The sequence below is a fragment of the Sminthopsis crassicaudata genome, chromosome 6 (genome assembly GCF_048593235.1).
Source record: "Sminthopsis crassicaudata isolate SCR6 chromosome 6, ASM4859323v1, whole genome shotgun sequence".
Taxonomy (NCBI): Eukaryota; Metazoa; Chordata; class Mammalia; order Dasyuromorphia; family Dasyuridae; genus Sminthopsis; species Sminthopsis crassicaudata.
In genome coordinates this window covers 36,921,664-36,937,574 of record NC_133622.1, presented here as the reverse complement: position 1 = coordinate 36,937,574, position 15,911 = coordinate 36,921,664, and the positions used below count along the sequence as shown (strand labels likewise).

Here is a 15,911-nt window from a genome sequence, read left to right as displayed (position 1 = left end):
TGAGCATTCTCCCTCTAAATCTCACGATCCGGTTTGTATCTACAGACGATATTAACTAAATATCACGTACGATTTGTTGAATTGCTTCATCTTATTAAAAGTCTTGTTTGCTTTGTTTTAGGTCTTGGGAGCTGATGAAAGCAGCATGGGTGGCAGTTGTTCTCAGAAGCTGGCGTCCGCCAAAAACCTCCGCCTTTTACTGCTGGTCTTGATCCCGTGTATCTGTGCCCTCGTCCTCCTATTGGTGATCCTGCTCACCTTTGTAGGTGAGTAATTCCAATGTCGAAGAAAAATCAGTCTACAAAGCCAAGTTAGAAACATTCTGCAAGAGCCGCCACTGCTGAGCCTTATTTAAGAGAAAGTGTCATGGCGCTGTACGACTCTCATTCATCCTCCATCTGAATGAAGCCCATCTTCTGGCCAAATCTTGCTCCTTCTCCTAGAATTTATGCATTCACGTCCTTCCATAGAAAATGCCCTTCTCCCGTCTTTTAGAGTTAGAATATCAGAGCAGAGAAAACACTGAATAGGTCACCAGACTGAAAGCATCACAGATTTAGAGCTGGGAGGGATATTAGAACCTCTTAAAGAATAAGATTCTGGTTCTAGCTTCAGTGACTTTGGTCCAGCCATTTCACTTTTTGGAACTCATTTTCTTATAAAACTTGGACTATTGGGGTTCTAAGGGACATTCAGCCAGTCTATATCTTTGCCTGTTTTTCCTCTAATTCAAAGACTGCACCAAAACCCCATTTTATCCAAAAAACTTTCTCTGATTCATGATTTTTATTAAATGTCCCCCATTTCCCAGCACCTATCCAATCACTTCTTTGATATGTTTCTTTGAAGTAGTCTGTCACTTCATTTATGTGGAGGGTCTGTTTTTCACTTAGGTTACAAATATTTTTGGGGTACAGCAATTGGGGTTACATGCTTTGCTCAAAAATCCTACAGATAGTGAGTATTAAGTGTCTGAGGCTGGATTTGTACCCAGATGCTCCTTACTCCAGGGCCAGTGCTCTCTATTCACTATCCCATCTAGCTGCCCTCTAGATTGTAAACTTGAAGGCAACAGCCATGATATTTTTGTTCATTTTCAAAAGATTATTAAAATAACGCATGCCTTGTGTCTCTCTGTGTATGTCTCTCTGTGCATGTCTCTGTGTGTGTCTCTCTCTGTATTTATCTCTGTATTTCTCTCCCTCTCTCTCTTTCTCTGTTTCTCTGTGTCTCTGTCTCTTTCTGTCTCTCTCTCTCTGGGTTTGTGTCTCTGTCTTTCTCTCTCTCTGTCTCTCCCTGTATATTCATACATGTAAATATTCTTTTATATAGACATATATATTCTCAAATTAAATGCAGAATAAATGTACTTAAATGGCACAAAATGCTCTTGAACTTGATGAAGTATACAAATCTAGATCTTAATGTTTATGGGCACATCAGGTAGTTTCTAAATGGAAAATTGGATTTTGAAAATGTTTTTGCCACTTATGTTGGCACAGAGTTTGTTATATGGCACAGAGTTAATTTTTAAATGGGAGAGAAATATTATGGAAAACAATTTTTATGCATTTTATCGTGCACATGCATGTTTTTATAATATTCAGTGCTAATCACATATAACAGCAAAATATTTGTTAGTTTCCTTACAAAGCATTTTCTCTCTATTTTTGCCTCTTTTACTATTTTCTTCTTCAACAGCTTTTCATGTTATCTCCTTATTGTTTTCTTCCCCTTTCACCTTCCCATGGCCAATGACGGTCTCTGGTCATCTGTTTTTAACAGTTTTACAGCCAGGAGATGTTAGATTTCCTACTGAAAAATATAACAATGATGCTGAAAATATTAGTGACACCTAGTATTTATCTCTATCCATAACATCTGGTTCAGAACAATGTATGTTGGTTTATGTTCAGCCCAGTCTTTCCTTTAGGCGATGAAGTTTGCATAAAATAGAACAATTTTTTTCCCAAAAGTATTTTATTTGGAATTTATCATTTAAAAACATTTTGAGCATCTTTGCTTGAGCTTAGTAGAAAAGCCTTTAACTTTTCTTCATCATATATTATGTTGGCTCTTGATTTTAGGGAGATACTATCTACTATATTAAGTGAAAGGTCCATTTTTTCTTATGTTTTCTAGGATTTTATGTATGTGCTTATTTTTATCAGGAATCAGTTTTGTATTTTGTCAAAAGCTTTTAAAACACCCATTGCTATAATAACATGGTTTAAATTATTTTATTGCTATATGATCTAGTATGTGTATAGAATTCTAATAAATCAACTATTAATTCCTGATATCTTTTGAATTGTTGTATCTTTAATTGTTTATTTTACATACTTGCATGAATGTTTAATAGAAATATTGGTGTATAACATGGGTTCCTAATCTAGGGTCCATAGAAGTCTTAATCAAGAAGTTCAGGGATAGTTTGCAAGAGGTCTGTGAATGTGGGTAGGAAAAATTGTATCTTATTTATTTATTTTTTTACTAACTTACAATAGAAATTTAACATTTCTTTCAATTATTAAAAACATTACTTGAGAAAGTAGTCCATAGGTTTTACCAGACTACTAAAATTAAATAAAAAACCCCCCAGAAACTATGGGTTGTCTTGAATTTTCTTTCTCTCCTTTATTTATATTAAAAATGTATATTAAAAATGTAGGTTTTTTTTAAGTATCCCTTCTTTTCTTATTTCCAATAATTTAATTTTATAGTTAGTTGATCTTGGAATGATTGATAATATTCACTTGTGTAGTTAACATACTGCATTTATTTGCTCTGGGAATTTTTTTGAGCCTTCATTTATGGCTCTTTTTTGTAACCATTCATTTCATCTTAAGTTTTCAGTTTTGTTGGCATATAATCAGACCAGATAATTTCTAATAGTTTCCTATAGTTCCATTTAAATTGTGATTTCTCATTTTAGATTTTTAATAGAAAACAACTTGACTCTTTTCTCTTTTTTAAAATCAGGCTAGTTAACCATGCTTTTTTTTATTGACTTCATTTTCTAGATTTTTCATTATTGTCTCTTTAAGAAAAGAAATGGCCCATGTTTGACATGGTAGCTTCTCTATTAAAAGGAAGTCTCGCTATTTATTTCCCCACTTAAAGAAAGAAGAAAAACTGTGTAGACTCCAACAGGGTAGGGCATCCTTGTGTCTCAATATGAGCTTTACAATCTTTTCCCTTGCAACAAAGTTAACTTCTAATTTCTCTCAAATAAGCAACATTCCACCTCCTAGGCAACTTTCTAGTTGCTAGTTGAACAAGAAGACCCTTGAATTTTAATGTTTTCCTTAGTAACTCCCTAGTAGATTACAGCTTTTCCAGTTTTCCTTTTACAGATTTTAGAATTACACAAATCTCAGTTCATGCTTTAATTAGTATTGTATGAATTCTGAAAGACCCCTTGTGTTTTCCCACAAAATACAATCAAGATTACAAAATGTTTCATGACTTTTTAAAATGTCTTTTTATAAAATCAAATCACTCGATCATTTTTTTAGATTGCTACTAAAATATTTCATTTTTGTATTGTATTGAGACATAATCCCATAAAATACATCTATGTTAAATTTCCTAAAACACCAAATTATTCTTTTGCTTAAGATTTTCTAAAAGCTACTCAGATGGAGTTACTTTTCAATTGGGCATTCAAAGCCCTCCATGATCTCATTTTATCTTACCTATATGTAATCTTATTCTCATGTGAGCAATACCTCATCCTGTATGGTTTTGGACAAGGTAATTAAGCAACTTGGAGTTCAGTTTTTTATCTGTATGTGTTGGACTGTCAAAGCTTAAACTGTGGATTGTGGCCCTATATGGGATTTTGTAACTGAATGTGAAAGTTGTGAAAAGTTTGGCAACAATAAAAGATCAAATATTACACCAAAATTTAATTCTTTATTTAAAAGTAAACCATCTGGGGCAGGTAGGTAGTACAGTGAATAGAACACCACCCCTGAGGACCCAAGTTCAAATCTGGTCTCATTCACATAACACTTCCTACCTGTGTGGCCCTGAGCAAGTCACTTATCCCTAATTGCCTCAGCAAAAAAAAAAAAAAAAAGTAAACCATCTTACTAGTATGCAAATTTGCTTTCATCTTTAACAAATGGCAAAATTATATGTATATTAAAGAATTGTTTTTAAAATAAACTTCTTTATGATTTATTATCAATAAATGTTTGATTTGAATAACTATTTTATATAACTGGGCTCATGTAAAAATTTCTCTGGTGGAAAAAGTTTTAGAGCCCAGGACTAGGTGACATTCTAGAGTCTTTTCCAGCTCTGATATCCTATTTTGATATCAGCAGTGTAGTATGAATTCTGCCTCTTAAATCCATCCTTTTGCCAAATGGTCAATCCCAGTGTTATTTTGTTAACTTAACATTTCTCTAGTTAAAAAAAGGAATAATAATTTTTAATAAAGATATAGAAAGGGCATAACCAATTATTTATACATGTGGGTCTGTTCTAGGAGAAAAGTTTTCCTTGATGAGAAAATCAGGTTGAAAGAGAAGTAGCAAGCTTCAGTAAATTCTCCCATTTAAGTCTAAGGTTATTGATACACAGGGTCCCTTCATCCCTCCCTATTCCTTTAATATCTCGTATTTGCTCAGGATGCAATACAAACCTGAATATCTTTGGGAAGAGACAAAACTCATGATCAAGAACGTGTACAACTAAAAAGCACAATTTAAGGAGAATAGGAAGCTAGTCTAAGTGATACCAGTTTATGTGGCAGAGATGAGTCTGAAAGGCGAGAGAATGGAGAGAAGATAAATTCCCTTGGTCCAAGTAGCAGTACTCAGGAAAACAAAAATATGTCCAGCTAGATGACTCTTTAAGTGGGTCAGGATGAGCTCCAATTACTCATAATTATATTCTACTTAGGGTAGTTCTCCTTTCACTTACAATTTGTTGCTCATGCTAGCTTATGGTCTACTCTGGTCCTGCTCTTATAATCCGAAGTGAGTTCCAGAATTCTGAAGTTTCCTGTGCCCGTGTGGTACCATCATCTATGATCCCTTAATTTCTTTCCATCTGGAGAAAACTACAATATAAGAAAGGAGCTCCCTCACCCTTAAGGCTAGATTCGTGTGTATGTATACACTCACATATAAAGTCATATATACACAATAGATTGGAGTGCCAGTGCTGGGTAGAAGGGAGTAGTTTCTAGTTTAGTTTCAGTATAAAACAAATATAAATTCCCAAATACAGTAGGAAGTTAATATCATCATTTGAACATTTGTGGAAGAATTTTTATTCTATTTCCTAAATAAAGCTTGGAGTAGTGTATGCAGATTTCACATATGAAAAATTAGAGTCTCAATGTGGTTCAGGAATTGAAAATAAGAAATTAAGTAGTTGACTTCTTGTCCCAATTGTTCCTCTGATCTACAGTGGGAGAACTTGATAATGTGTGGATTTATTATTAATGTAGGTAATTATGCCACATAGCAATCTAATAGTCTAAGAGAATTTGTGTCTTCATGAGCCTCTAACTTGGTCCTCAGGGGAGATTTATAACTAGGAAACATCAAGTTTATTTAGTGGGTCTGTAATTAGATTCTTTGCAATACATTGTTAAGTCTTTTTGAATAATAGCTTTTTAAAAATTTAAAAAATCATAAAATTATTACAATAAACCAATTTCTATTTCATAAATCCCATTGCATTCATAGTCCCATGGAGAATCATGCAACAGATAAATATAAATTCATTTTAGAAGCTATTAAAATATTCACAAATCTGATCTTTAGTAGAAGGGGATCCCCAACAAATCAAACATTCTAAAATACAATATCTTATTTGACTTATAGTTATGTTCATTTAGATATGGCATGACAGGAAAAAATAATTGCAAGTCTAAGAGAATATTTTCTTAATTTATTTTTAGCATAATAGCTTTTTATTTTTGAAAATATATGCAAAGATAGTTTTCAACATTCACCCTTGCAAAACTTTGTTCCAAAGTTTTCTCCCTCTCTTTCCTTCTCAACCCTTCCTTAGGCAGCAAGTAATCCAATACAGGTTAAACATGTACAATCTAAGAAAATCTTTTAAATGCAACTATTAAAGAATGTGTGAATTGGAAGCATTTTTAAAAGTATATTTGGTTAGTTTCATTTTATTGTATTCTAAAGAACCTTTATTTTGAATTCTAGAACTCTTATTATAGAGGAATAATTTTGATTAAAAGTGTTATTTTAAAAGCTAAATAACCTGTTGGAGTTATGTTACAGACTAAATGTTAAGGTTACTCTTGGAGTGTAGTAATTAGGCCCTTTTAGAAGTTACATCACTTTTGTGGGCTGCAAGGAAGTCATAATTTATTCATATATAAGTAAGAAAGAAACAGGCAGTGAGGTAGCGCAGTAATGGTGTGCTGGACCTGGTCAGGAAGATCTAAATTCAAATTTACTTTGTGACCCTGGGCACAACTCAACCCTATTTGCCTCAGTTTCTTTATCTGTAAAATGAGCTAGAGAAGGAAATGGCAAACTATTCCAGTATCTCTTCCAAAAAAACCCCAAATGGAATCATGAGTTAGATGTGACTGAAATGACAAAACAAGAAAAAGGAAAGAAGTAAAGATCTATTTAAGTGCTTGTATGTCTTAAATGCTTTGGAAATATTATCTCATTTCATCTTCATTACAACTCTAGGGGGTAGATGCAATTTTAGTCCTCACTTTACAGTTGAAAAAAAATTGAGGTAGCCAGAGTTTTGACTATAGCAACATAACTAATTAGAATTTGAGGTTAAATTTGCACTTAGGTTTTTCTAAATCTAGGTAGTGCTGGGCTACATAGTTCCTTAATAGTTCCAAAAAATTCTGTTTATTTTTCAGTACAAGCTCGTTTTATGGCTCTGGCTTTATGCAAACATTTCACAATTAAAGGTTATTCAAATTTTATACTTAATTTATGTAGATATATGTATATGTACACATGTATGTGTTTTATATATATATATATATATGTGTGTGTATATGTATATATGTGTATACTAAATTATACTTTATCTATGGAAATATAATTGATTACCTTGTTGTGATTTCCTTTTTTGAAACAATTTTTATTTCTTGCCCCATTCAAGTATTTGAGCTATAAATCTTATTAGGGAATGTTAAAATAGGAAAAGCTTTTAAACTTTTGTCATAGGAACATTTTGGATGAATACATGACAAATTTGCATCAAAATATTCTAGTTACTCAATCTAAATTTCCATATATTCCACTCAATTAAAAACCTTGTTAGCACTTCTAAAGAAATTCTAGCAAATATAGTTTTAAGTAAAGTATTTGTCTTTGTTACTTGATTACAAATAATTGACAACTCATATATCTAATTTGATTATTTTCTCTATCACCTAGGAATTTTCAGTAGTGTATGCCATTTCATAGAAGTTGCATCCAAACTTTTAAAATAACCAAATCATGTGTATATTTTATTATACATCTTTGAAAATCATTTTATTCAGTACCTGATTTTTTAACATTTTGTTGAAGAATTATTTTTTTTAAAAGGAAATTAAAGCTAGGAGAAAGGAGGACTTTTCATCTATTTGACTTGAGAATTTATTTAAAAAAAAACAATTTCCCTTACCCATTTCTTTTATAAATAATGTTTCCAGTGTCTTATAAATACATAATGTAGTATTTTCAGTGGACCCTTCTTTCCATGAAATAGTAACAAAAATTAGGAGGAATATGGCTGCCAGCCAAAATAATTAGAAACATTTTTTTCACTACTTATACTACAGTAATGATGATTAATTCTGTATTACCTTAAATACTTTTGACTTGTTTTTTCACTGTTTAAAAAAGATGGTATTAAAAATGGGGATATTAAAAGAATCATCATTCTTCCTTTGTGCTAATAGTTCACAGCATGGGTACAGTTCATGGTGCAGAGAGTGTTTATCCTTTTCTTGTGTTCTAATTTTGGTGCTATTATGAAAGTTGTAATGGAAGACCAACTGTGAATAGTTGCTTAAAAACAAACTATTGCATTCAGATTTTAAAAGCTTTTTTTTTTTTTTTTTTAATTTTTTTAAAGACCCGTTTAAGCCCAGTATTGAAGCATCCGTGATAGGTATAAATAAATAGTTGTTCAATGAGGCAATAAAGAATGATGTTTCTTTCTATTAAAGTGACTACTATTTGCAAAGCTCGGGTATGTGGAGTCAGAAGATCTTTTGGGGGAATTTTATCTTAAACTTGTTTGCTGTCTATGAGCAGGTTAACTTAATCTTCCTGATCCTGTTTCCTCAGATGGAAAATCAAACATTCAAAAAGATCTGTGGTCTTGTTGATTTGAGAGTTCCTTTCACAGATAGAGATACCAACTTATCTGTGTCTGCTCACCCTGTTAGAATGTCAAAAATAGAAACTGCTAACTCCTAAAAGGACCTTAGCTCCATTGGTGGTATGAGTTGGCCATTGAAATCTTGAGTCGTATTCAACTGCAGCTGACGCTACTGAAGTCTGCCCCTGTTTTTCTCCTGCGACTATGGTTCTGGTGGTTCCTGTCCCTTTCTCTGAATTTTCCCTTTTAGATAATTGTTCCCCTCTTTAAAAATGTCCAGGTTTGGTGATCTCTAGAAAAGTCTTGCTGTTGTTGGTCAATTGATACTCCGTGAAGTCTCTGGTTTAGTTGCAGCAGAAAAAGCCCTATACGAATGTCTCAACCAGTGTAGCCTGTTGAGTAGATGTGTTGTCTTAAACTTCTACCAAAAATGGATTTTCATTAACAAATAACAGTGTGATAAATATATCAACATTATGTACATTATCATTGCATAAACCATTTTATCTAGAAAATTTAAAATTAGGAAGCAGAACGAAGAGTGCACAAATCTGGAAGAAATTAAATTCAACAAATGTTTTCAGCATTTTCCCCCAAGCGTCTGTCCTTAGCACTGGGAATACAAAAATAAAATTGAAACAATCCTTTACCTCAAGGAACTTACATTCCACTGCGGGGTGGGATGGGGAGAGGGGAGTGCGACATACCAGTGCATAGACAAGGATCATCCAATATAATTCAAGGAAGGACAGAGCACTAGTGACTTGTGAGAGGAGGGAGTAGGGGAGAATTGCAGACCCTTCACAGAGTGGGTAGCCCTTGAGCTGAACCTTGAAGGGAGAAAAAGCTTTCTAACAGATGAAGATTAATTTTTTGGTGTCATCATTAAATTTTATTTTTAATTTATGGAATAAAAAAACATTTTCATAATAGTTCAATAAGAAAGATGATTGCATTTGAAACTGCAAAAGTACTATGTACAATTAGCTATTTCTTTCAAATATACAACAAAATTATTATATAACTTTTTTCTTCCACCATATTAGAGATTAGACACAAATAGGCAAATAAACAACACATACATATGTGCATGCATGTGTATGTACATATATGTATATGTCTATTATGTGTGTACACACATGCAGACACACAGATGCACACACACACACACACACACACATATATGTTCTAGGGAATGGATTCCAAGAATGAGATACGGTGTGAACAATATTAAATTGACCTCAAGTTGCTCTTATGCAAAATTATTATGTGTTTTTAGGTCAATGCTAGGTAAATTTCAGATCATTTGAAAGCAAAACATAAATTAATGTAATGCTTTCACTGTCTGTGCCATACTTGACTATAACCAAGGAAATTTGGGGATTTTGTTACCTGAATTTTGCTGATGTTTCCATTGTGACTAGTCAGAGTTTTATTTAGAATCCTATACCATAGGAATCTCTTGACTTTCTCCAGTTGGAAAACAGCTGCTTTCCCCTTTTGATTTGTAGATAATGTTTTGCAAGTGTTTGACGCTGACATAGTAGCATTTTTTCCATGGACCAATATTAAACTTTTTATTTTAGTTTCCTTTATTTTTAAAGTGATGTGAGATTGTTTAGCTAAGTGATGTTCAATTAGAAGCATTGCATGTATACATTTTTAGAATAAAATTTCCCTGGGGAGCTGTGATAGATGGATCAATATCACATTAATTTATTTTTAGTGGCGTTTTGAACTGCAGAATATTAGCTCCCAAAAAGTTGTTTGTTTTTTAATATTTAAAGCTCCTGGGCAAAATATGCATCAACTTAGTCAAAGTATTAAGAAGTACTGGTTTTTAAAGATGAAACTAGAATTGTGAGATTTAAGTATGATCAGAATGTTTTTATTTTGTTGCTAATTGGTTGATGCCTTGATAAAGTGACCTTTTGATAAACTAAAATTTAATGAAATAAAACAATACCATCTCTTAGGTCAAGAATGAGGATCTAATTTTAAAATTTTATCTTGTACACTAATTGGAATTTATATAATTGGATATGCATTACATAATTGGAATTTATACTTGGCAAGTTATACATTTTCATTTTTATATGATTGCTATTATTGTATATATCTTTTAGTTTTGATCCACTGCTTCCTTAGAATCTCAGTATTGGAAGGGATTTCAGAAACCAGTTAGTTCAATCTGGGGAGTTTAGTGGATAGAGTACTAGGTCTGGAATCAGGAACACCTGAATTCAAATCTGCCGCCTGTGCATGGGCAAGTCACTTAGCCCTCTTTGCCTCAGTTTCCTCATCTGTAAAGTGAACTGGAGAAGAAAATGGTATCTTTGCCAACAAAATCCCAAATGGAGTCACAAATGATTGGACATGACTGAAATGATCTAACAGTTCAGTCCTTAACATGAATCCTAATGATTTATACAACATACCTGGAAAGTAGTCATCTAGATTTTTAGTTTAAGACTTGCAAAGAGTTAAGACCTACTATCTCGTGAGATTTTTCTAGTTTTTGCATAGTCCTCATTAGGATGCTTTTCCTCTACAGCACTTCTTCCTACCGTTCCCAATTCTTCCTTCTGAGACTAGAACAGATCCATTTCTTCTTAAACTTGTCCATCTCGGAAGTACATGAAGATTGTTAGGCATGTTCTAAGCCTTTTCTTATCAGATTAAACATTCTTTGTTTCTTCAACCAGTCTCATCTGGCACGAACTCAAAGGGTCTTCCGTGGTCTTGGTTGCCTTCTTTTGGATAACTTCAAGTTCTTCATTGTGCCTTTTAAAATGTGGTGCTCGGAACCAGACACAATCCTGTAGGCGAGGTCTGGCTAGGGAAGAATTCAGGGGGACTGTTACTTCCAAGTTCATGAAGACTATGCTTCTTTTGCTGCAGTATTATATTAATTACATTAGCTTTCTTGGCTACCACCCTTTATTGTTGACTCTTAATTTGTAGTCTTCTACTCCACAGATTATTTTTACATGATCTGTTATTCTTCTACTTAAAAAGTAATAAAAAAAGTAGAGTTTAGTCATCTTAAATCTCACACTTGGCCAATTTTTTCTCAAGATCTTTTTGCATCCTGATGCTGCTGCCCATTGTGTTAGCTCTCTCTCCTCTTTAGCCATCCCTGCGTCATCTGAAAATTTTCTAGAAGGTTTGCTCTCAGTTGCATGATTAGTTAATGGTTTGTTCCCAGCCATTTTCTTGCTTTTAACAATTCTACGATTACACTGTGTCTTGCAGGAATTCTCCCCTCACCTACCAGTTTGGAGGTCTCCTGCTAAGCCAAGTCACTCCCATCTAGCCCTACTCTGTTCACTTAGCTGTGTGAAGTGATGTTCTTTGTCTTCATGGTGCTCTTGAGCAGCCTGCAGTGCATCAGGGGTTGTGGGAGGGGACTAGCGAGGTATTAGCCATCCAGAGAGAATGGAGAGGCAGTGTGCAAGCAAAGTCCAAGCAGTCTTTCAGAAATTTAAAAAAATCTAAAAAACATTTTATTTAATAAAGCAAAAAATAACTGTAAAGATTCTCCTTAAACCAGGCATAATATGATATATAATTAACATGGTCAGCCTAAAATTAAGCAAAAGGAGAAAATGGACTAGATTGCCTTTCAGATTTTAATTTAAAAGATTTATTAGAAGATATTCCAAACAGGACCCATCTTTCTCCTGTTGGTTGGGCTTTCAGTTTTCTCTGTAAATGCCTTTGGGATGATTTAGCTTAGCTAAGTATGTCATCAAGCTTTCAAGTTTGTTTTTCCTACCTTGATTCATGAAATTTTATGAGTTGATCTTGCTCATAATATTTTTAATTTCTTCCTTTTTATGGTTTTCAAAATGAATTTAAGTTCGATACTGGTACTGGTCTTGGTTGTCATATCTTCCTACTCAGGGAATCAATCAAGTGTGTGGTTATTCAGAGTTTTTAGGCCCTTTTGCTATGACAATTGAGTTACATCAGCTAAATTTAGATATGAAATTATTAAATCATTATTAAATCAGTGTTTTATTAATTCATATCCAATTTTTAAGTCATCGACATTTACTAGTTATAAATTCATGCCACATTATTTTTTTTTAAATCTAGTTTTGTCTTAATTTTTATTTTCTTTTACTTAGAGCAGGTCAGGGAAAACATAACAGCTGGTTTCCATAACCCTGCAGGAAATATGAGGTTGGCGGTTCATGTCCAGAGCAACAGAAGGCTGAGCATTGTGGGCAGTGGTCAGGCTTTCATGAGAGAGTGGGGACAGTTACTGGGAAGGTGGCTGGAGGCATAGTGGTGATACAGAGCCAACAGTAGTTACAAGAATTGAAGCCCATATTTCCCTGTATTTGAGTGTTTTTTGATATCATCCCTCCTCCCTAGATACTAGAGTAAGTTTCCTCTTGTTGAGGTGTTTATGACATATCAAAGACAATACTTTTTTTGGGTACCATCTGTGGCTGGAAGGAATATTCCTTTTGAAACAATAGTAAGCTCCTGACCTAATCCTTGGTGGGAATTTAGGCAAAGAACATTTTATAATGGCGCTGGTCTTCCTACTGGACAAGACCTCTGTGCTTTTCACTTTTAAAGGCCTAGCTGTCAAGGTTAATGGGATTACAGTTTGGGGATTAGTATTTTGAAGGATGTCAGTTGCCTCTAGTCTGATAATAAGTCATCACTCCTATAAGTTTGTTGAGACTTTTGCCTCCAAAGAAGCTTTGTTGGGAGATTAGGGCACAAATAAAATGGTTTTTTGCCTACTGCAGCAGAGAAGTAGAGAAAATAGAAATAGAGGTAATCTGAAAGACAAGAAATTAGAACCTAGAAGAATAACATTAAACAAGTTATTTAGAGAAGAGAAAGTTGGTGTCCTCAGCTCTCTGACTTTGTTTTCACATCTGACAATAATAGTTCAATAATTTGTAACCCCTTTCAGGTCACAAATGGAGTTCAGTAGGGGGAAAATTTTCCTCTCTTGAAATTTGGTGCCAGGGAACAGATATCGTTGCCCTACTTACTCACACTGAACATTTTAACAATTAAGCTCTTGCCAGTCTGCTAGAGCTGGATCTGGTCCAGCCTTAATCTCTTTAGACAACTCACTGTTTTCTTCCCCACTAGAATGTGTTTTTTTTTTTTTTTTTTTTTTTTTTTTTAGGATTTTGTTTGAGAGCTTCCTATTACTCCTGGGTTGATTTCCCCTCTTAACGATCATTTATCAGGCAGACACTATTATTATGTGCCAGGCATTAAGCTAGCTTCTAGGATTTCAAAGACACAAACAATCCTAAAGGAGTTTAGAGTCTCCTGCCTAGGGATGGAGAGAAGTAAAATTTGGGCTTATGAGATCTTCTCTTTCTCTCTGCTCTTTTTGAAATCTGTTCTCCAGGCTCTAGGCTGTATTTTAGACTATTCTTAGTTTTTCTTTTATTTTAAGATGGAAAGGTATCTTTCCCTTCTTTTTCCTTGCCCCCTTCCCCATACAAAGGATCTTATCATTTTTACCTAGTGACAAGTTTACTCATTTTCAGAATAGAATTTCCACTACCTTTTGAAGAATGAAATTTTTATCTCTGAGTTTGGCAGAAAACTCCAGCAGATGCTTGGATAACTGAAGTCTCCCTCCCCATCACTATTAGAAAAAAAAATCAAATTCAGTAGAGAAATGGGAGAGAAGAGTGGAAAGGAGATAGAACTGTTTTTTTGTGGCTCCATTATTTCATTGGTATGCATAGCTCTGCCCCTCATGTAGATCTCTTAACCCCTCTAGACCTTCTATTCTTGTTCCATTCTTCCCCATATATTTCCAGAAATTCTTCATGAAGACTGTCTACATCACTTGAGATTTTCTGCTTGTTATTTTAATAACTTGATGTGCTATTCTTGATGTTCATGCTTTGTCTTTTATTCTCGCTATGTGCAAAGTTCTTTTCCTTGATAATGGCTTTTTGAATATATATATATATTATCATCCTCTGATAATGTATCTATCTGCTTATAGACAACGTGCACCTTTCTGTTCCCCTTTTGATTATTTGTGATTTGTGCATTCCATTATTTGCAGCTATTTTGTATAATCAGGAGGCTATCACTGTAAGGAAATGTGTTCATTGGAGTTTGTTTTTTTTTTTTTTTTTTAGTTTGTAATTTTTCCTTAGTGAAACCCATGAAATTGAATGGACAAATCTGAGAATATTGTGTTTTCCTGTAGAAAAATAAATGGAAAATTCCAATTTTGATCTCTTCTCCATGCCTTTAGCGAGAAGTACTTAGTTTTTCTGGTCAAATTTGGAGCTCATGGACAGATTACTTTGCAGAATTGGAGGCATAAGTGGTAGTAATAGCAGCAGCCTTTTCAAGTTTGCTTTTGCTTGGGCTCAGCAAATCTCTGGGATTATGATAGTAGTTATCATGGGGTAGAAAGCTCTGTGTTTTTAGCAAGGAAAATAAGAATCTTCTTTTATGACTTCAATGGTGGTTTTCCTCTGTCTTTATTCTTCAGGTTCATTAGAAAAAAACTATTTTAGTGCAAATGAGACTGACTTGCTTGCCAATGATGATGGCATCGAAGTAGCAGATATTCTTCCGACCAACCTTCACAGCGGTTCCCCTGTGATAGCTACCACAGTCAGTCCCAGCCAGCAGACTCCGACCTCCTGGACCACATATCCTTCTTCCCAAGAAGACCAAATGAACCAAAACACAAGTAAGTCAGAAGCTTTGTTATCAGAAACTTTTTACTGCTGTAGTACCCATTAATATTTTAATTTGATAGTGATAAATCACAACCATTGGCTAGTACAATAAAAGGATCTGTTTGGTCAATCTGGTCATCCAGCAAGGTACCAGACTAGATTCCCTCTTCAACATTAAATCCCACCAGGTCAACTGTATCAGAAATGATGTGAAAAAAGGTAAGATAAACTTAGTTTGATGATTAATCTTTTATTTACATGGTGAAATCATATCTATATAATCAGATGACCAGCTCTAAACCTTGGCCAGGCCCATTCTTAAGGGACTATGGGTTTAAGACAAGGGAAGGAGTTCCTGTATTAGTCCTTGGTTCAGATCTATCTGCATAATGACTTTAAATGAGAGTTATGGCCTTCCTAGAGTGCTATTTCTTCCATGCCCCCATTTCATCTTAAAACTGCCCTGGAGAGTGGAATCATTGATGCTATTTATCATCCAAATTTATATTAGAAGTAAACATGCACTCAGTGTGTATACCAAGCCAAGATATTGCCAAGGATTTTGGTGGCAGACCACATGTTTTAGCATCTTGTTTAGTATCTCTATTGTTCATTTTAAACCATCAAGAAAAAATGGATTAGAGATGTAGTACAATGCAGTAATTTCAATAGTTTGTTGCTTTGAACCATTTCTGAATATACATCTTTCCCTTCCCAGAGTCATAGGGTTTAGAACTAAAAGGAATTTTAAGGATTTTTTAGTCCAATTTCTTAATAATTCATAGATGAGGAAACTAAGACCCAGAGAAGTGATTACTTATTCCATGTCACAAGCCCTCTGAGTCAAATTCTAGGGCTTTCTCCACTACAATACAC

The 15,911-nt window shown here is 34.1% G+C and overlaps 1 protein-coding gene across 1 annotated transcript in view; it reads left to right on the top strand.

Moving 5' to 3' along the window:
• CORIN (corin, serine peptidase) overlaps nt 1-15,911 on the top strand; it is a 182,369-nt gene that overhangs the window by 40,846 nt on the left and 125,612 nt on the right. Inside the window, 2 exon segments of the mRNA XM_074274153.1 lie at nt 122-266; nt 14,843-15,046. Of these exon segments, the coding sequence (XP_074130254.1) occupies nt 122-266; nt 14,843-15,046 (349 nt within the window).